Source organism: Littorina saxatilis, linkage group LG10, assembly GCF_037325665.1.
Source record: "Littorina saxatilis isolate snail1 linkage group LG10, US_GU_Lsax_2.0, whole genome shotgun sequence".
In the NCBI taxonomy this organism is placed as follows: Eukaryota; Metazoa; Mollusca; class Gastropoda; order Littorinimorpha; family Littorinidae; genus Littorina; species Littorina saxatilis.
In genome coordinates, this window is record NC_090254.1 from 47,910,720 (window position 1) to 47,932,108 (window position 21,389).

Below are 21,389 nucleotides of genomic sequence, written 5' to 3' on the forward strand. Positions count from 1 at the left end.
CAGTGTGTGTGTGTCTGTGTGTGTGTGTGTGTGTATGTGTGTGTATATGTCTGTGTGTGTATATGTGTGTGTGTGTGTGTGTGTGTGTGTGTGTGTATGTGTGTGTGTGTGTGTGTATATATATATGTGTGTGTGTGTGTGTGTGTGTGTGTGTGTGTGTGTGTGTTTTATTGTCCCTCAAGAAAACTTAGGCAGCTATCCCTGGGCCAGATAGCGTGCATCAACAAAATTTTGCTATCCGTGCGATATTTCTTGTTTTCCAACCTCTGAGTCTGAGACTTTCGCTCTGAGCTTGGGATCTTTATCGTGCGCATGTCTGCACACTGGGTTGTTCTGACAACTGAAAGAGTCTGCACAAAGTTGACACTTGGAAATACATTTCTTGCCGAGACCCGGGTTTGAACCCGCGCCGATAGTTTTTTGAGGCAAGCGCGCTACCGACTGAGCTACATGTGTGCTCCATCGTTTACTTCCATTGTGTGTTTTTTTTTTAATTCGGTCTGTCTGTTTGTCGATACCTCTATCTGTCTGTATAGTTTTAAACACAAAATCGATTGGACCATTTTATGTCAATCTGTTTGTCTGTTTGCCTGTTTGTCTGTCTGTCTGTCTGTCTGTCTGTCTGTCTGTCTGTCTGTCTGTCTGTCTGTCTGTCTGTCTGTCCTGTTTGTCTGTCTGTCTGTCTGTCTACTTCTGACAAAAATTGATTCAGCCACATTCAGTCTGTCTGTGTGTCTTTGTGTCTGCCTGTCTGTCAGTCAGTCTGTCTATGTGTCTGTCAGGCAGCCTGTCTGTGTGTCTTTGTGTCTGCCTGTCTGTCAGTCAGTCTGTCTATGTGTCTGTCAGGCAGTCTGTCTGTGTGTCTGTCAGTCAGTCTGTCCGTGTGTCCGTCAGTCAGTCTGTCTGTGTGTCTATGTGTCTGCCAGTCTGTCAGTCAGTCTGTCTATGTGTATATGTGTCTGTCTGTCTGTCAGTCTGTCTGTCTATGTGTCTGTCAGGCAGTCTGTCTATGTGTCTGTCAGTCAGTCTGTCTTTGTGTCTGTCAGTCTGTCTGTCCGTGTGTCTGTCTGTCTGTCTGTCTGTCTGTCTGTGTGTCTGTCAGTCAGTCTGTCAGTCTGTCTATGTGTCTGTCAGTCAGTATGTCTGTGTGTCTGTCAGTCAGTCTGTCTGTGTGTCTGTCTTTACTTCCCTTAACTGTACCTACACTATAGGACGAGACATTTCATGACTAGATCGTATTATAAAAATGCGCGCATCTGCAGTACTATCAGGGTGATCCCACGATCACATTTCACCCAACGATCGTCAAGTGAACAGCAGGCGATCTGCACGCACCGCTGAGCATCGTTTAGTTTGTGTTCTGGTGTGCAGTAGGCCCGACGAACTGGGTTGAAATGTTGCTCGCTGAGTCACACATGCACTATTCATATTCAGTATGCTAATAAGAGAAAGAAAGAGAGAGAGAGAGAGAGAGAGAGAGAGAGAGAGAGAGAGAGAGAGAGAGAGAGAGAGAGAGAGAGACCTTGACCTTGCCTTACTAAGGATCGTAGAATTCTGCAATAACTCCCTGGTCTTACTGAGATAGACTGTCACGACATTGCTGCAAACCATTTAATTCTGAAAGCTTCCAAAGTCGAGTTGTCCTATAGTACCACAACGGTTGGCACTGGTTATTTTCTTCGTTCCTTTGTCTGATAAACTTAATCAAGTGCATGACGTTTGTTCTACCCGGCAGTCTTGTCCTCAACAAACAGCACCTACCCGCCCCCGTTCTCTACCTGACACTACCCCCTCCCTCCGCCAAGCCACCAAGCCACCCAGCCACCCAACAACCCATAACCCCCAAATCCCGACACCACCGCCCTCCACGAGTTGAGCCAATCCCTCGACGTTGAGTCCGACCTGTCTTAGCTGTGTGCCATCTGATCCGTATCCTGGTTGGAGGTGACCCAGATTTACATGCACAGTAATACAGGAAGATGTCTGACTCGTCTCGTGATCTGGTAAAGGGTCGGGACTGTTGGTATGGCAGCACTTTGGAGCCAAAAGCAAAGGTGATTGTGAAACAATTGACATCACAAAGCGACGAAGAAAACAAAGGTGATTGTAAAACAATTGACATCAGAAAGCGACCAAGTGAACAACGGTGATTGTAAAACAATTGACATCAGAAAGCGACGAAGAAAACAAAGGTGATTGTAAAAACAATTGACATCAGAAAGCGACCAAGTGAACAACGGTGATTGTAAAACAATTGACACCAGAAAGCGACCAATTGCGCACTTATTAATGTCAGAGTCATTAACACTACGAATACATCCCACCAACACCAAGAATGACAGCCTAATGAGCAGGACAAAACGGCCTTAAACGTAAGACGCCCCCGAGTGTACGGGGAATCAAGTTGCAGCCCCCGAGTGTACGGGGAATCAAGTTGCAGCCCCCGAGTGTACGGGGAATCAAGTTACAGCCCCCGAGTGTACGGGGAATCAAGTTGCAGCCTCCGAGTGTACGGGGAATCAAGTTGCAGCCCCCGAGTGTACGTGGAATCAAGTTGCAGCCCACGAATATAAAAGGAAAGGAAGAATAAAAGAAAAGTCTCCATCGCAATGTTACCACATACAACAATGCAGGTGATAGTGTTTCGTCCAAAAAGGAACTGAGAGATGCTAACATTACTTTCTTGTAAACCACCTCCTCTTTTGGCACGGGCATGCAGCCATACACTACGTAAGGCAGGCGGCAGTGTAATATAACAAGCCGAGCCACCCCGGGTAGACTGTTTGTTTGGAGGTTTTGGGCGTTAACTTGTGTGCACAACGACATGAACAGTTTGATTGTGTTAGGTTGTGGCAGGAAACATATCACACCAGCTTCGTTTTGATTTCTCACAGCGTCCAAATTGTAGGATTCGGAATAGTTTTAGGGTACGCTTACTGACCACTATACTACATCATACTGAATCTTATTTTTATCGGAGGTACTTTTTAACTGTGATCTGCACGACAGAAATGTCAATCCTCCTTAACGAGCTGGGTGATACACAGAATACAGTTGAGCAAACAGAGCTGTGTGGTAAAGTGTTGTAAGCCGCGCGTTACGTTAGTACATACAGTTAAGTGCGTAATATACAATCAGTGAACAGCTGTAAACAGAACGTTGTGTGATATACACACAGTAAAGTCCTGAAAACAAATCGTTGTGTGATATATTCACAGTTAAGTGCGTGACATGCAATTAGTAAATAGCTGTTGGTTGACCGTTGCGTGATAAACACACAGCAAAGTGTTGTAAACAGAGAGTTGCGTGATAAACACATAGTGAAGTGTTGTAAACAGAGCGTTGCGTGATAAACACACAGTAACGTGTTGTAAACAGAGCGTTGCGTGATAAACACACAGCAAAGTGTTGTAAACAGAGCGTTGCGTGATAAACACACAGTACAGTGTTGTAAACAGAGCGTTGCGTGATAAACACACAGTACAGTGTTGTAAACAGAGCGTTGCGTGATAAACACATAGTAAAGTGTTGTAAACAGATCGTTGCGTGATATACAAACAATCACGTAGTTTCACAGAATTTTGCAATTGTCGTTGAACTTGACTTATTACTTCGTGCAAACCCTTGTTTCGCTTGACCGATCAGAAGTATTACACTTCATTCCAACGTCGAAAGGTAAGTCTTACCTTTGTTGTTTAATCATACTTATCTTATTTTTCAATCTTTAATATTTTTCTGCTGCACGTTGCGTCAACAGGTAGTAATACGTTTCTAAACATTCATGCCCACATTTTATTTTGTCACAAACAAGTTATCAAACTTGGTTTTTGAGTCTTATGAACATATTTGGCAGTTTTTGTGACATTTTGAAAATTTTGTTTTTGAGCATAACATGTTACCGTCCCCTTTTGGGTCAGTGGGAACAATAAAAGGGGTAGGGGTTTTACACGTCACCACACAACACGTCACCACACAACACGTCACCACACAACACGTCACCACACAACACGTCACCACACTACACGTCACCACACGTCACCACACAACACGTCATCACACAACACGTCACCACACAACACGTCACCAAACAACACGTCACCACACAACACGTCACCACACAACACGTCACCACACAACACGTCACCACACAACACGTCACCACACAACACGTCACAACACGTCACAACACGTCATCACACAACACGTCACCACACAACACGTCACCACACAACACGTCACAACACAACACGTCACAACACGACACGTCACCACACAACACGTCACCACACAACACGTCACCACACAACACGTCACCACACAACACGTCACCACACAACACGTCACAACACGTCACCACACAACACGTCACCACACAACACGTCACCACACAACACGTCACCACACTACACGTCACCACACGTCACCACACAACACGTCATCACACAACAAAACACCAGCTTACAGCTTTGTAGATCTGCCTTAATTGGTATCAAATGAACTGTCATTGAAGAAATTAATGGTATTTAGTGTGATTAGTAAGACGGAAGTCGATAAACCCTATCTTAATGACCTGCCGATAATTTGTTTATGAAATTTTGCAGTAAAAAGCATGGTTATTTCTTTTGAACAATTGTTTTCATGCAATCATTTTCTTTTGAACGTTTATAATTATTCCAGTAAAGTTCTTTCACGGCCAACCTGTAACAAATGCATATGACACAAAAAGGCCTTAGCATCGGGGAACACCACCTTCTTCAAAACGCGGGAAACACCCTGGGTGACTAGTGGCTACGAAAGAAATTAACACACTTATTGTGCACTCCCAAATTCTTACAATAGCTGCGTCTTATATGTTTTCAAGTCTCAGTACAATGTTGTCAATATCTGGAGGCACTCGCTTGTTCATAGCCAGGGTAGGTACCCTTGGGCGACCAGCGGAAGATGCTTGTGTTGCTCGGACATTCTAAACCCTTGCGTTGGTACGCCTGATAGCAAGGCGAACCAATGGTTCGCTCTTAGCTGTCTGTGTTTTTCTGAACAAAATGTTATGGCTGCTGGATTCTAGCATCAACGCAGAATGCAAACAATGAACACTGAGTTGCTTGTTTTCGTTGTTGTTGTTTTTGGTGATGCATGAGATGTGGTATGCGTCTACGTTGTAGTCCATCCGATCCACACCGCCCATCGTCTGGAAAGCGACCAACCTGTCTTTCTGACTGGAACAGTCTCTTTCAGGGGGATCTCTATTTTTTGGCAGCAGGTGCTGTAGCGGGCTGTTTCTTGGGTTTGTAGACAGCTGATGGCCTGCTCATGTTGAAGGTCTTCAAATTCAATTCTAATGGAGTATGTCTCAGTTATATATCCTTTATACATGCATATAAACTGCACATAAACATAATGAATTTTGGTTTGGCATTCCCTAATTGGTTGCATTGTCATGATGATTATACTTTTTACATATACTGGAGTAACGAGGGCTGACAATCCGTATTGCAGGTGAGGGAATATTTTGATTCTGTTGAACAATTGCCATTTTGGTGTAACAAAAGGGTCTTTTCATTTTTAAAATGGCCTACAACCAACCTTGGCATTTATTAACATGAAACACAAAAGTTTCATTTAAAATCATCAATATCTTTTTGTAGGAGCCTACACCACAACTGTATAGCATAAACGCCGGATGACAGTTACGCCGGGATTACATGGACCCAGAACACAATGGTCGTTTTCTTCGATTTGAGCAGAAGCTGGCTCATATATCTGTGATATTATGCAAGATTATCTCTCATGTCGGTAGAATTCATCCCAAAGCTTACAAACCTACTGATGAAGCATTTACAGTCTGCAGAAAAATAAAGACCTTGATGAGAGTAAGGAGCCAAAACCCCATCCCTCTTGATCCCACTGTCCAACAATGGGACGTTTGTTTCCGCTCGCACCATATCAAACCGAATTAATTTCTGATAAAAACAAGAAAACAACTTTTGCATTGTGTTATATTCTACAATATTTCATCATAGTGATCAAACAAAAAGGTTCTGGACTATTCTTTGAAGGTGACCGTGAATTGCACGAACCAACACCCAAAACGTGAACATGTCCGCCTCTGCAAAATGTAGGAAACGAAAGCACTGAAACTAACTGGTTGTGCTTAGGGCCTCCCTAGTCCAATCAAGAACATACATCTTAACTATCACTTCAATGTTAATGCCAGCTGTGGAATTCATTGAGCGTCCCAAAAATGGGACAGTGGGCTCATATGAGTTTATTACGGATACGAAACAGTCATCCCCTCCTAATCCCCACAAACCCCCACCCGTTTTCCCCGTTTCCTTCCGGAGAGAGTTTAGAAAACATTGTTTCATGGTTGTATACAAAATGTCTTCAATATCGGCTTGTTACAGGTGAAAAGTCGGCGAAATTAAGAACGCTTTTGGTCAGTATGACTTTGTTTAAGACGACACAGAGAGCTTAGGCCAACAGACAAAACATGCTCCCGATTCACTGGTCCACCCTTGTTATTCTTCTCTCGACCCACCATACTGCAAGAAAAATTACTTTTATCAGACAAAAAGGAGACACAGCTTGCACAGATTCCAGCCAGGTAAACAAACACACACACACACACACACACCCGCACGCACATACACACACACACACGCACATCCACACACACACATACACACACACACGCACGCACGCACACAAGCACAAGCACACACACACACACACACACGCACACACACACACGCACACAAGCACAAGCACACACACACACACACACACGCACACACACACACAAACTCGTATCTTCATGACTTGTGTGTCAAGGGAGTGCCCCAAAACACCCCGTTCCGATAAAACGGTCGAGGTTTTCGTGCCACACGTGGACGGAACCTGTATAATAACATGGAATATACAGGTTGCTTCTGTTGTATTTTTAGCTTACCAATATGTTTTTGTCAGATATATGAAATATGGCCACTGAAGATTAGGTGACAAACTGGGAAAAAAATCGTATGTATTAATTCTTGTTGACTATTTGGATAACACGATCCTATTTTGGATGAAAAGCTCCTATCTCTCAATATTTTCTCAGTTGTAACGAATATCATTTACAACTGATAATTACACAAATTAAGACTGCTATTGCAATGTTCTAAAGAAACTAGAAACCCATGAATTAAAGTTATATTTGATGCGGTGAATCCTTAAAACAGTTGTTTTCTATTTTCTGAAAACAGCAATCCATTTATTCTCATCCATACGTGTATTCTTGTTTTCCAACCTCTGAGACTTTCGCTTTGAGCTTGGGATCTTTATCGTGCACAAGTCTGCACACTGGCTTGTTCTGACACCTGACAGAGTCTGTACACCGGGTTGTTCTGACACCTGACAGAGTCTGCACACCGGGTTGTTCTGACAACTGACAGTGTCTGTACACCGGGTTGTTCTGACACCTGACAGAGTCTGTACACCGGGTTGTTATGACACCTGACAGAGTCTGTACACTGGGTTGTTCTGACACCTGACAGAGTCTGTACACCGGGTTGTTCTGACACCTGACAGAGTCTGTACACCGGGTTGTTCTGACACCTGACAGAGTCTGTACACCGGGTTGTTATGACACCTGACAGAGTCTGTACACCGGGTTGTTATGACACCTGACAGAGTCTGTACACCGGGTTGTTCTGACACCTGACAGAGTCTGCACACCGGGTTGTTCTGACAACTGACAGTGTCTGTACACCGGGTTGTTCTGACAGCTGACACAGTCTGTACACCGGGTTGTTCTGACACCTGACAGAGTCTGTACACCGGGTTGTTCTGACAGCTGACAGAGTCTGTACACCGGGTTGTTCTGACACCTGACACAGTCTGCACACCGGGTTGTTCTGACACCTGACACAGTCTGTACACCGGGTTGTTCTGACACCTGACACAGTCTGTACACCGGGTTGTTCTGACACCTGACACAGTCTGTACACCGGGTTGTTCTGACAGCTGACACAGTCTGTACACCGGGTTGTTCTGACACCTGACACAGTCTGTACACCGGGTTGTTCTGACACCTGACACAGTCTGTACACCGGGTTGTTCTGACAACTGACAGAGTCTGTACACCGGGTTGTTCTGACAGCTGACACAGTCTGTACACCGGGTTGTTCTGACACCTGACACAGTCTGTACACCGGGTTGTTCTGACACCTGACACAGTCTGTACACCGGGTTGTTCTGACACCTGACAGAGTCTGTACACCGGGTTGTTCTGACAGCTGACACAGTCTGTACACCGGGTTGTTCTGACACCTGACACAGTCTGTACACCGGGTTGTTCTGACACCTGACACAGTCTGTACACCGGGTTGTTCTGACAACTGACAGAGTCTGTACACCGGGTTGTTCTGACAGCTGACACAGTCTGTACACCGGGTTGTTCTGACACCTGACACAGTCTGTACACCGGGTTGTTCTGACAGCTGACAGAGTCTGTACACCGGGTTGTTCTGACACCTGACACAGTCTGCACACCGGGTTGTTCTGACACCTGACACAGTCTGTACACCGGGTTGTTCTGACACCTGACACAGTCTGTACACCGGGTTGTTCTGACACCTGACAGAGTCTGTACACCGGGTTGTTCTGACAGCTGACACAGTCTGTACACCGGGTTGTTCTGACACCTGACAGAGTCTGTACACCGGGTTGTTATGACACCTGACAGAGTCTGTACACCGGGTTGTTCTGACACCTGACAGAGTCTGTACACCGGGTTGTTCTGACACCTGACAGAGTCTGTACACCGGGTTGTTCTGACACCTGACAGAGTCTGTACACCGGGTTGTTCTGACACCTGACAGAGTCTGCACAAAGTTGAATCTTGGAAATAAATGTCAAGACCCGGGTTCGAATCCACGCCGATATGTTTTTAGTCCAGCGCGCTACGGACTCACTACATTCGGGCTCAAACTTTTGCTTCCATAGTTTTGGATTTTTGTTATTCGGTCTGTCTGTCTGTCTGTCTGTCTGTCTGTCTGTCTGTCTGTCTGTCTGTCTGTCTGCTGATCCCTCTATCTGTCTAGTTTTGAACACAAACTCGATTCGACCATATTTAGTCAATATGTTAGTCTGCCTGTTTGTCAAGATTTGAGAAAACAATATTCATTCGGCCACATTCAGTCAGTTTATCTGCCTGCCTGCCTGTCTGTCTTTCTATCTGTCTGTCTGTCTACTTTAAAACCAAAATTGATTCCGCCACATTCAGTCTGTCTGTGTGTCTGCATGTCTGTCAGTAAGTCTGTCTGTGTGTCAGTGTGTCTGTGTGTCTGTCAGTCAGTCTGTCTGTGTGTCTGTGTGTCTGCCTGTCTGTCAATCAGTCTGTCTATGTGTCTGTGTGTCTGTCAGTCAGTCTGTCTGTGTGTCTGCCTGTCTGTCAGTCAGTCTGTCTATGTGTCTGTGTGTCTGTGTGTCTGTGTGTCTGTCAGTCAGTCTGTCTGTGTGTCTGTGTGTCTGTGTGTCTGCCTGTCTGTCAATCAGTCTGTCTATGTGTCTGTGTGTGTGTGTTTACTTATTTTTAACTTTACCTGTACAATACGATGAGACCGAATAATTAAAATGCGCGTGTCAGCTTCACTATTACGGTGAGGCCAAACGATTCTCACCCGTCGCGATATAACCTTGAATGGTTGAAAACGACGTTAAACACCAAATAAAGAAAGAAAGAAAGAAACGATTCTCAAGGCAGCAGTCACGCGATCTGCACGCACCGCTGAACACCGTTTAGTTGTTGTTCTGGTGTGCAGTAGGCCCGACGAGCTGGGTTGAAATGTTGCTAGCTGAGTCACACATGGATGATTCCCATTCAATTTGCTAACAAGAGAGAGAGAGATAGAGAGAGAGAGAGAGAGAGAGAGAGAGAGACAGAGAGACAGAGAGACAGAGAGACAGAGAGAGACAGAGAGAGACAGAGACAAAGACAGAGAAAGACAGACAGACAGAGAGAGAGAGGCAGAAAGACAGAGAGACAGAGAGAGAGAGGCAGAAAGACAGACAGAGAGAGAGAGACAGAGAGAGAGACAGAGAAAGACAGAGAGACAGAGAGAGAGACAGAGAAAGAGAAAGGGAGACAGAGAGAGAGACAGAGAAAGACAGAGAGACAGAGAGAGAGAGAGAGAAAGAGAGAGATAGAGAGAGAGACAGACAGACAGAAAGACAGTGAGACAGAGAGAGAGAGACACACAGAGAGACAGAGACAGAGACAGAGAGAGAGAGACAGAGAGAGAGAGAGATACAGGGAAAGAGAGACAGAGAGAGAGAGAGAGACAGAGAGAGAGAGAGAGAGAGAGAGAGAGAGAGAGAGAGAGAGAGAGAGAGAGAGAGAGAGAGAGAGAGGTTCTGGTGACCTTGCGCTATAAGGAGCGAGGAATTAGACTCTCAGGGCTTTCAGAGACACTCTCAAATTGTGCAGTCAGTATGTCGCTAGTACCCCCCCCCCCCCCCCCCCCCGCACTCTCCGACCCACCCAGCCTCACAACCACCCCCACCCTACTGCCCTGCGCGACTTCAGCCAATCCCTCGACGTTGAGCCCGACCTGTCTTAGCTGTGTGTCATCTGATCCGCGTCCTGGGTGGAGGTGACCCGGATTTACCTGCTAGTTATACAGAACGATGTCTGGTGATCTGGTAAAGGGCCGGGACCGTTGTGGGTATGGTGGCACGCTGGAAGCAAAACCAAAGGTCATTGTGAAACAACTGAAATCAGAAAGCTAGCAACGGCATACAAATACATGTGAGAATAATGAGTAGGGTTACACAACACGTCCATTGGCGTTCCATTAAGGTCCCCTCCCGATCCCTCCCATTCCCGTGCCGTTCCTTGGTCGATACGGGAACGGGACCTAGAACGAGGTATGATCCAAACAAAATGATCAAATGTGATTTTCACAGAGACTTTGCCGTATCTGGCCTAAAATACAGCAATCATTAGAACTACTCTCCTCTTATATCGATGCAAAGTCGCACGTGTCTAAGCCAACCAGAAGAGGCCTTGTGATGGCCTTATTTGGGGTTGCCTTTGTGCTCTGATTTGACGGCTTTTTTGAGGTCGTGGGAACTTGTTGGCAAAAGGTCTGATTTTCAAAGAGGGTATAACCAGAAATCACAAGGGATGTTATTGAGTCTGAAGAATGGGTGAGGCAAAACGTGGATTATTTTGGTCTTTTAGGAATGGATTTACGGCCCTTCTTTTGTGGAGACTGACATTTTCATGACGGAGAAAGGCAGTCTGGGGTTCGCAGTTTGGTCGCTGACTCCTAAACTCGTCAGTAAGTTTGGGTAAAAAGGTTTCTGCATAGTACGTGACAATTAGTGCTGTTAGTAGACAGAATATCGACAGCAACGGGACCTTTATGGTTGACAAATACAGCGAATAGCCCTGTTTCTGCTTTGATAAACTTGCTTACAAATGTGGTGCATCTCGTCATTTTGGTCTAGACACGCTTTGTTTCTGTGTTCTCTGGCACTAAAGTAGAAGGAAACCAAAGTCTCATAATCAGTGACTACAGTAACAACAAATTTGGATCCACTGGGTTTACAACGATTGAGCAGCTCGCGTGCAAGAGGACCCTGATGCTCCTTCCGTTCCTCTGTCAGCTAATGAGGCACCCATTTTGCGGCCAGATTTTGAAGCGGAAGATCATTGAGTAGAATTCTATGGAATGTTCCATATGAAAGTTTAAGTTTTGCACTTTATACCCGCATGTACACTTCTTAATCTTAGTTCTTAAATTTTGACACAGCCGCTACATTATTCTCGTTTGAAATGCTCTTCGGAAGTTTATTATGCTTGTCAGAGTGATTACCATTTTCCCCAATTTCGATTTCCATTTTCTTTTGTCAGATTGGAGAATATCGTACAGCTTTGATTCATGTAAGGAGGTTCGGGGGCTTCGCACCTTCAACTAATATACTCCTACCACAATTGGACCCTTCCCCCCCCCCCCCTCACCCCACTTGGGTCCGGCCCTGCTTGCGCTGTCCTTCCAACAACTACAACACATGGTGAAATAATGTGTTCGTAACCAAGATTGTTCTTTCAACAACTACAACACATGGTGAAATAATATGTTCGTAGCCAAGATTGTTCTTTTAACAACTACAACACATGGTGAAACAATGTGTTCGTAGCCAAGATTGTCCTTTCAACAACTACAACATATGGTGAAATAATGTGTTCGTAGCCAAGATTGTCCTTTCAACAACTACAACACATGGTGAAATAATGTGTTCGTAGCCAAGATTGTCCTTTCAACAACTACAACACATGGTGAAATAATGTGTTCGTAGCCAAGATTGTCCTTTCAACAACTACAACACATGGTGAAATAATGTGTTCGTAGCCAAGATTGTCCTTTGCGACAGAAGCTCGGTCACGCTTTACTTTCAAACCACTTTGCTAGTAGCCCTTGCAATTTCGAAAGATATGTTACCTTGAGTTGCTTAAAAGATATAATATGTTAACAAAGGGAACGTTTAATAATTATGAAAAGAAGATATTCACAAGTAGATCGGCCAACTGGTCTTTATAGTGAACAGACAGACGGACAAGTAGATCGGCCAACTGGTCTTTATAGTGAACAGACAGACGGACAAGTAGATCGGTCAACTGGTCTTTATAGTGAACAGACAGACGGACAGGTAGATCGGCCAACTGGTCTTTATAGTGAACAGACAGACGGACAAGTAGATCGGCCAACTGGTCTTAATAGTGAACAGACAGACGGACAGGTAGATCGGCCAACTGGTCTTTATAGTGAACAGACAGACGGACAGGTAGATCGGCCAACTGGTCTTTATAGTGAACAGACAGACGGACAAGTAGATCGGCCAACTGGTCTTTATAGTGAACAGACAGACGGACAAGTAGATGGGCCAACTGGTCTTTATAGTGAACAGACAGACGGACAGGTAGATCGGCCAACTGGTCTTTATAGTGAACAGATAGACGGACAAGTAGATCGGCCAACTGGTCTTTATAGTGAACAGACAGACGGACAAGTAGATCGGCCAACTGGTCTTGATAGTGAACAGACAGACGGACAGGTAGATCGGCCAACTGGTCTTTATAGTGAACAGACAGACGGACAATTAGATCGGCCAACTGGTCTTTATAGTGAACAGACAGACGGACAAGTAGATGGGCCAACTGGTCTTTATAGTGAACAGACAGACGGACAAGTAGATCGGCCAACTGGTCTTTATAGTGAACAGACAGACGGACAAGTAGATCGGCCAACTGGTCTTTATAGTGAACAGACAGACGGACAAGTAGATCGGCCAACTGGTCTTTATAGTGAACAGACAGACGGACAAGTAGATCGGCCAACTGGTCTTTATAGTGAACAGACAGACGGACAAGTAGATCGGCCAACTGGTCTTTATAGTGAACACACAGACGGACAAGTAGATCGGCCAACTGGTCTTTATAGTGAACAGACAGACGGACAAGTAGATCGGCCAACTGGTCTTTATAGTGAACACACAGACGGACAAGTAGATCGGCCAACTGGTCTTTATAGTGAACAGACAGACGGACAAGTAGATCGGCCAACTGGTCTGTATAGTGAACAGACAGACGGACAAGTAGATCGGCCAACTGGTCTTTATAGTGAACAGACAGACGGACAAGTAGATCGGCCAACTGGTCTTTATAGTGAACAGACAGACGGACAAGTCGGTTAGACACAATAAATCCAAAATCAAAGAGACTGCCAACGTTCCAAAATTCAGAATAAAAAAAACAAGAAAGGTAGGTTGTTGGAACGCTTGTTATTCTGGACATTATTTGACACGTGACGGCTTAACTCCACAAGATTGAGCAATCTTGGGATCACACGCAAACATACACCTCATTCACTAACGCACACCCAAGAAAGTTTACAAGTGGAGACAGACGTCACTATGTATAAAAAGACTAAAGGAACCACACGTAACTTATAAGCTTTTATATAATAAACACAAATTTATGCACGAAACATCCACACATTTAACGTGTACACTCTACAAATACTACGAAAATTTACAACACATGAATTCACATGAAATTATCCTGGAACTCCAGTCCTAAGCACCCCCCCTATGGTTAAATAGCCTGTTAGTATACGGCGCTCAATAAGGTCGCATCACCAGATTACACGAACACAGACACATGATTTAACCACGACAGAGTACTTAGCTTTTTCGGGATACACAACGCCTCCAAGGCCTCACATGTCCTTCCCTCCTCAGAAGGCCGCAGCTTCCTGATTCTGACCCCCTAGAAAGGTCCCCGACTGCCTAAGCACGTCGAACCCAGCTCCAGTCCTTCGGAGCTGTTCCCCAGATTCCTAGGCATGTAGAGTTGACCAGACTCCTTCCTCATGCTGTCTTCTGGTGGTCCTGCGTACACTCTGGGTGGAATCTACTGGTCGGAGTAACCCACGCCGCTCTTCTTGCGTTGCTGTGAGCCGTAGTCGCCTCCTGACAGCGTCCCATCTGTCCAGATCTCAACGCCTTCACGTAAACATACGTCCCTCCTCCGTTCTCTCTCCGGCCAACTGCATGTAAATACAATCAGCACGTTAATACTGAACAATAACATCCCTAGCTACCTGGCGTGTATCGATGGTTGTGTTAGTGTTCATCGGTGATGCAAACCTTTAGCGCATCATACCGATGGACATCAAGATCGAAACTTTACACCAAGTAACCATGTATGGAAAAGGATAATTATTTAATACATTAGCTATACAACGGGCTTTACAATATAGATTCATAGTTTGCTTAAACCTATAAACTTATTGTATTTATCATGACCATATACGCCATGTGATATGTTACAAATAACTGGACAAACGTTCACTAAATGTTAGATTGTGGTATCCAACTTTAACATTACATTACGCAACCACAATTGCATGACACAACACCCATATCCCCACATGTATGATAACTCCCCGCGTAATATTACACACTATAATATGAAGGTATAAAACAACATGCTCAATAACATAAGGATACAAAAGTTGTCGGAAAGTAGACCGCCATCTTGTATAAAATGTGATATTCCGTGTAAACGAATATTTAACAGTTATGTGCAAATAATTACACACATATAATTCCACTGTATGTTCACTGCATACCACTTCCAAACAAGCATTAATATACATGTAAATCCCGAGGCTCCCTATACGAATAGGTAGTAATGGGCCGGTCGATGTAATTCTCATATTTCCCGTGCACATTCCCACGGACATAAACACGCTTCAAAATCACCGTGTCCCACAATATTACAACACTACTGAAACATAAACACAAACAAAACAAACATTAGACAACGACATCTACTCAGCCACAGCAATTCGAAACAATAGTCCACCCGCCAAGTCAATGACAACGCTCACCGTAAAAAACCGCCGGGTGATGGAGTACTCGCGCCCGCCAGTACGTCTGCAACCGTACCGTTGACTCTCTCGGGTAGCACTGAACCAAAACCGTGCTAGTTCGCTGACGGGGTGCCAAAGTGTATTCGTACACCGCTGACCCGGACTATGTTAATTCTTCTCTTACTAAATAGCCTAACGGACTGGGTGGCCGAGTGGTAACGCACTTGCGCTCGGAAGCGAGAGGTTGCGTGTTCAGGCAGGGTCAGGCCGCAATTTTCTCCCCCCTTTCCTAACCTAGGTGGTGGGTTCAAGTGCTAGTCTTTCGGATGAGACGAAAAACCGAGGTCCCTTCGTGTACACTACATTGGGGTGTGCACGTTAAAGATCCCACGATTGACAAAAGGGTCTTTCCTGGCAAAATTGTATTGGCATAGATAAAAATGTCCATCAAATACCCGTGGGACTTGGAATAAAGGAAAAAAAAATTCCATCTCACACGGCATTAAGTCTCAGGTAACATGAATACACGCAGGTAACATGAATACACGCATAGATACGCTATAATATAATTTATGCATTACACTATATTATCTTACCAGGTGAAATGAACATTATTTAATTTGCACGACTGTGCCCAACAAATATTTACAAACTTTCGTTTTCTGCAGCTTGACCTGGTTTGTTCACCGCGCGTTACCGGGTGACTATAGCTTCTTCTTCTTCTTCGTCGTTCACTAGATGGAGATGATGACTATAGCCCGTTCCACGATACGGACACAAACTTGCAAATACGCGAAGTTACAGGCGTAAAGCATCTCACATCCCACACGCATACATTCTACAATAGTGTTTGGACTCCAATGCTTATGTTGTAAATAACACAATTATTATATACACTCAAACATATAACAATTACATCATCTCGTGTATCTACAAAAAGCCTGTTTAAGCTTCTTCTGCATCTCTAAAACCTCGGGTTGTGACACACCTCCATCACCAGCTCGAACTAACGGTAACCACCAACAGTGAGCACCCTATATATCAAGAGCAACCCGACTCATGAAGTCAGCGTCCACGTTGTTCACTCCTTTGATGGTCTGCACTCGGAAAGAATAAGCTTGCAACTGCAGAGCCCATCTCGTCAACCTCCCGTTGTGTGGTCTTACCTGCTGCAGGTACTCATTTTTCCATCGGGCTTCTTGATCAAGACCAATGGAGCACTATAGGGCGACGCACAAGGCTCTATAACGCCTAGCTTCAACATGTCTTGCACTTCCTTCCTTATGCAATCCATGGCCACGTGAGGCAATGGGTACTGCCTCACTCGCACTGGTGTATCTTCGAGGACGGTGATTTCACATTCCTCAAGATTTGTAGTGCGAGGAAGATCGGTGAATTGGTTCTCAAACTCAATCGTCAAATCCCTCAGCTCTTGTTGTTTTTGGGCGGGTAACGCGTCATTGATGCTAACATCTTTGGGTCCCTCTCCCGCTTCTAATGGCACTAATGGAATGGTGTTCTGTCCTGCTGAGACTTCAGGCACTTCTTCCAGTTCCTCTTCTTCCAGCACCACTCCTACAACCGCTGGGATCTCTCTCCTCCTGACGTATCTCTTCAAGAGGTTGACGTGGAATAATTTCTTTTTACTCCCCACTTGAATCCGGTAGTCGTTCATGCCGCATCGCTCCTTGATGACGTAAGGTCCACGCCAAGCGATTTCCAGCTTGTTCTTTTTCATTGGAAGAAGCAGCAACACCTCATCTCCTTCCTTGAATTGTCTGTCTTCTGCCTTCCTGTCCGCTGCCCTTGCGTATCGCTCTGTCGCCTTCCCGAGGTTTTCTCTGGCAATCCTGCATGTCTCCTCAACTCGATTCCGCAGGTCCACAACGTACTCGGCAGTGGTTCTCACTTCTTGGTCTGTCTCTTCCTTGGTCCACAGCTTCCGTAATACCTGCATAGGTCCCCTCACAGTTCGCCCATAGAGTAGTTCAAACGGTGAGAATTTTAACGACTCCTGAGGAACTTCCCTATATGCAAACAAACACGCCGGAATGAACCTGTCCCATTCCTTGGGTTGCTCCTGGCAGAGTCGTTTCAGCATCTGTTTCAGCGTACCATTGAAACGTTCAACTAGACCATTGCATTGTGCGTGGTATGGAGTTGTGTACATTCCATGTACTGACATCAGGTTGTACACCTCCTGCATCATTTCGCTCTTGAACTGGGTACCGTTATCTGACAACACTTTTTCAGGTATGCCCACTCTGGTCCAGTTCTCCCACAACGCTTCCGCCACATGTGGTGTATCGATTTTCTTGAGAGGGGTTGCTTCAGGATACCGGGTGGCATAGTCTACTGTTACCAGTATGAATCGGTGTCCTCGGTCTGACGGCGGATGAATCGGCCCTATGATGTCCACCGCTACCTGCTTGAACGGGACATCGATCAACGGCATTCTTTCCAATGGTACTGGCTTCACTTTCCCTTTTGCCGTAGTTCTCTGGCAAGCGTCACATGATGCCACGTATCGTCTGATGTCGGGGCACATACCAGGCCAATAGAATTCTGTCCATATCCTATTCCTGGTTCTCGTTCCCCCTAGGTGTCCTGCCATGGGTGCATCGTGAGCTAATCTCATCACCTCATTCTGGAACTCACTGGGCACCACTAACTGTCGGTGATCCACTCCATCTGCACCTGAGTATTCTCTGTACAACAAAGCTTTACGTATCACGAATCGAACGTTCCCGGTTCCTTGTTGACGCCATGGCTTCTTTTCCACCGCCAACTCGCGCACACGTTTTAGGTGTGGATCCTCTTCTTGTGCTTGAGCCATTTCAGCACAGGTCCTTTGTGCCAAGGGGACTCCATTAATCTTCAATGTTAGATTCCCTCTCTCATCCCTCCTTGCTTGTCCTCGTGTCTGAACTGCTGCGCACAAAGATGGAATTACATGTTTCTTTCCGTACACCGGAACTCTCACTTCCTTTCCATTTGGCAGGACCATGTAGTTTCCTATCAATACAGGAATTGCCATATTCTGAATAGCGACAGCTTCCACGTTTCCTACAAACACCGAAGATTCTAACTTCACGATGGCTATGGGAGCCTGTACTGTTCCCTGCTCTTCAAACACTCCTGACACTTCTCTTGTCCTGTTTGTGTACGTAGCCGGGTCGATGAGGTCAGCGCTAACACACAGCATTGGGCTTCCCGTGTCACGTATGGCTACCACTGCCTTCCCGTTCACCCTAACTGTCATGTCGAAAGTTTCTCCCTGAGTACGACGATCACACTTCCCACATAACCCTGAATGGATCTTGTAATTCGCTTCTACCTCCCGCATCAAGAAAACTTCTCTCACTGCCGTCTCCTCCGGTTCTGGACTGATGATAAGGGTTATTCCTGGACAGTTCCTCTTGACATGTCCGAACTTATGACATTTGTGACATTGTATGCCTGCCCCATACATTTCTCCGCCACCCCTCGGCTTCCCCGCTTCCGGGCAATTCCTTATGAAATGATCCCCTCCACATCCGAAACATTTGACAGTACTATCTTTTACCCTTTGTCCCTGGGTAAGTTGCACCTTACTGTCTGTCTTCCCATTGTTTCCTTTATCTTGGTTTTTCCCCCCTTTCTGTGATGAGTCGAAACCAGGACGTGCATCCACGAAACATTGAGCTTGCTCAACTGAATCAGCTACATTGGTGGCTTTGGACTGTCGAATGAACGTAGCGACAGACTGCGGGATGCCAGTAAGCAACTGTTCCAAAAGAACCAGGTCGAAGAGGTCCTTGTAAGTTCGTTGTTTTTCCGCTAGGTCCATCCAACTGTGCAGGTACCGCGTTATCCGGCTCACGTAGGTTGAAAACGCTTCTTCGCTCTTCCTTCTTGCTGCCCTGAACGATTCTGCTGTACACCGGAATCCTCTCAGTAACTCTTTCTTCACTAACTGGTAATCTCGAGCGTCCTCCTTCGACATATCCCCAATCAAGGTCGTCGCTTTCACGTTGAGTTTGGTACTCACGCGTCTCGCCCATGTTGTCTGGTCCCAGTCTAACTCCTCTGCGAATCTCTCGAATTTGGTAAGATAAGCTTCTATATCCTCCTTGTTCTCGTCGAATGCAGGAAGTGTTACTTTGGTAGATTCTACCATTCCATCCCTCGCCTTCTGATGAGCTCGTTGATTATTTGCCCTTTGTTCCTCTAATCGTTCTGCGTGCCTCTGTGCTTCATCTTGAAGTTTCTTCATCTCATCGATTCTTTCAGACTCCATTCTTTCCATACGTTGAACTTTGGCCTCCTCAAAGTCACGCTGCTTTTGGGCCTCTTCACGTGCTTCTCCCAGTTTCTTTTCCTCCATCTCACGCTGCTTCTGGGCTATACTCTCCTCGAACTCGCGTTGCTTCTGAGCTTCCACCCGTGCTTCTTCCAGCTTCCTTTCCTCCATCGCCAATTTCTTCTTCTCTAAGCTCAACCTCTCCTTGTTGGCCCGTACGTCCTCTATCTCCTTTATCTTAGCGTCGGCGAATGCTCGAAGACTATCTCCCTTCAACTCCATCTGCGTTCCTAAAGTCATGAACTTCTGGTAGTACGTAATGGACTCCCCTTCTTCACGTCCTGGACTATGTAGAAGCTTCTCTCGAGTTGATTTTGCCTTCCTCATGAGTTCAGATGTAACTAATCCGGTTAAACTATCAGTCGGCACGTCCTGTGACCTAAGTCGCCCTGACACCGGAGAATCCACACTATCACCTCCCGTCGCCATTTCAGATGAAAACGCGCTACTTGAACAAATATTTGCATGCACGCGAAAGGAAAACGCATCAAACTGCGTACCGAAGCCCACCGAGAAATCGGACGAAATCCGCGTAAGTTATTGACATTTGGTTATACTTTACCACAATCAATAGCCACATAGCCTTAGCGTAATACCGGAATGAAACTTTACTTTAACCGAATCCGAATATAGAATACATGCGTATTTGCTAGTTCGATCTGCTTCAGTGGCGCCGTCTGACTTTAACGGATGGACTAAAGATGAATCCTTTGTGGCTAAGTAACCCAACACCTCTCAACCGCTGAGAGATGTCCAGTCCCCTCCAACCACCCACGGGATGTCTAAACAGTCACCACATTTCAAATCAAACGGTCACCACTACCTCACACAAACCAACAAACACCACACACAAACTATGCCAACAACACAAACAAACACAACAACAAACAAATTTGGTTCCAAAAAATAAATAACTAAAGGGTCCCAGAGCTTCACCTCGAAAGCATATCACTCATGGGTCCCCGGCATCTCCACCATTGACACGTGACGACTTAACTCCACAAGATTGAGCAATCTTGGGATCACACGCAAACATACACCTCACTCACTAACGCACACCCAAGAAAGTTTACAAGTGGAGACAGACATCACTATGTATAAAAAGACTAAAGGAACCACATGTAACTTGCAAGCTTTATATAATAAACACAAATATATGCACGAAACATCCACACATTTAACGTGTACACTCTACAAATACTACGAAAATTGACGACACATGGATTCACATGAAATTATCCTGGAACTCCAGTCCTAAGCACCCCCCCCTATGGTTAAATAGCCTGTTAGTATACGGCGCTCAATAAGGTCGCATCACCAAATTACACGAACACAGACACATGATTTAACCACGACAGAGTACTTAGCTTTTTCGGGATACACAACGCCCACCAAGGCCTCACATGTCCTTCCCTCATCAGAAGGCCGCAGCTTCCTGATTCTGACCCCCTAGAAAGGTCCCCGACTGCCTAAGCACGTCGAACCCAGCTCCAGTCCTTCGGAGCTGTTCCCCAGATTCCTAGGCATGTAGAGTTGACCAGACTCCTTCCTCATGCTGTCTTCTGGTGGTCCTGCGTACACTCTGGGTGGAGTCTACTGGTCGGAGTAACCCACGCCGCTCTTCT

The 21,389-nt window shown here is 45.5% G+C and overlaps 1 protein-coding gene, 1 long non-coding RNA gene and 1 pseudogene across 2 annotated transcripts; 1 reads left to right on the forward strand and 2 right to left on the reverse strand.

The window, feature by feature from the left end:
* The first annotated feature begins 3,892 nt into the window (after nt 1-3,892).
* LOC138977899 (rhoptry surface protein CERLI2-like) lies at nt 3,893-4,472 on the forward strand (annotated as a pseudogene).
* Nucleotides 4,473-13,988: 9,516 nt separating this feature from the next.
* On the reverse strand, nt 13,989-15,607 carry LOC138979274 (uncharacterized). The gene is made up of 2 exons (XR_011459962.1): nt 15,441-15,607; nt 13,989-14,594 (listed from the first exon to the last, which is right to left on the reverse strand). It is a non-coding gene; the product is annotated as an uncharacterized lncRNA (long non-coding RNA).
* A 977-nt stretch (nt 15,608-16,584) lies between these two features.
* Nucleotides 16,585-20,193, reverse strand: LOC138977900 (uncharacterized). Its single transcript, XM_070350506.1, has 2 exons — nt 19,129-20,193; nt 16,585-18,699 (listed from the first exon to the last, which is right to left on the reverse strand). The coding sequence occupies exons 1-2, from the start codon at nt 20,191-20,193 to the stop codon at nt 16,585-16,587; spliced, it is 3,180 nt and encodes a 1,059-aa protein (XP_070206607.1).
* Between the last annotated feature and the right edge of the window lie 1,196 nt (nt 20,194-21,389).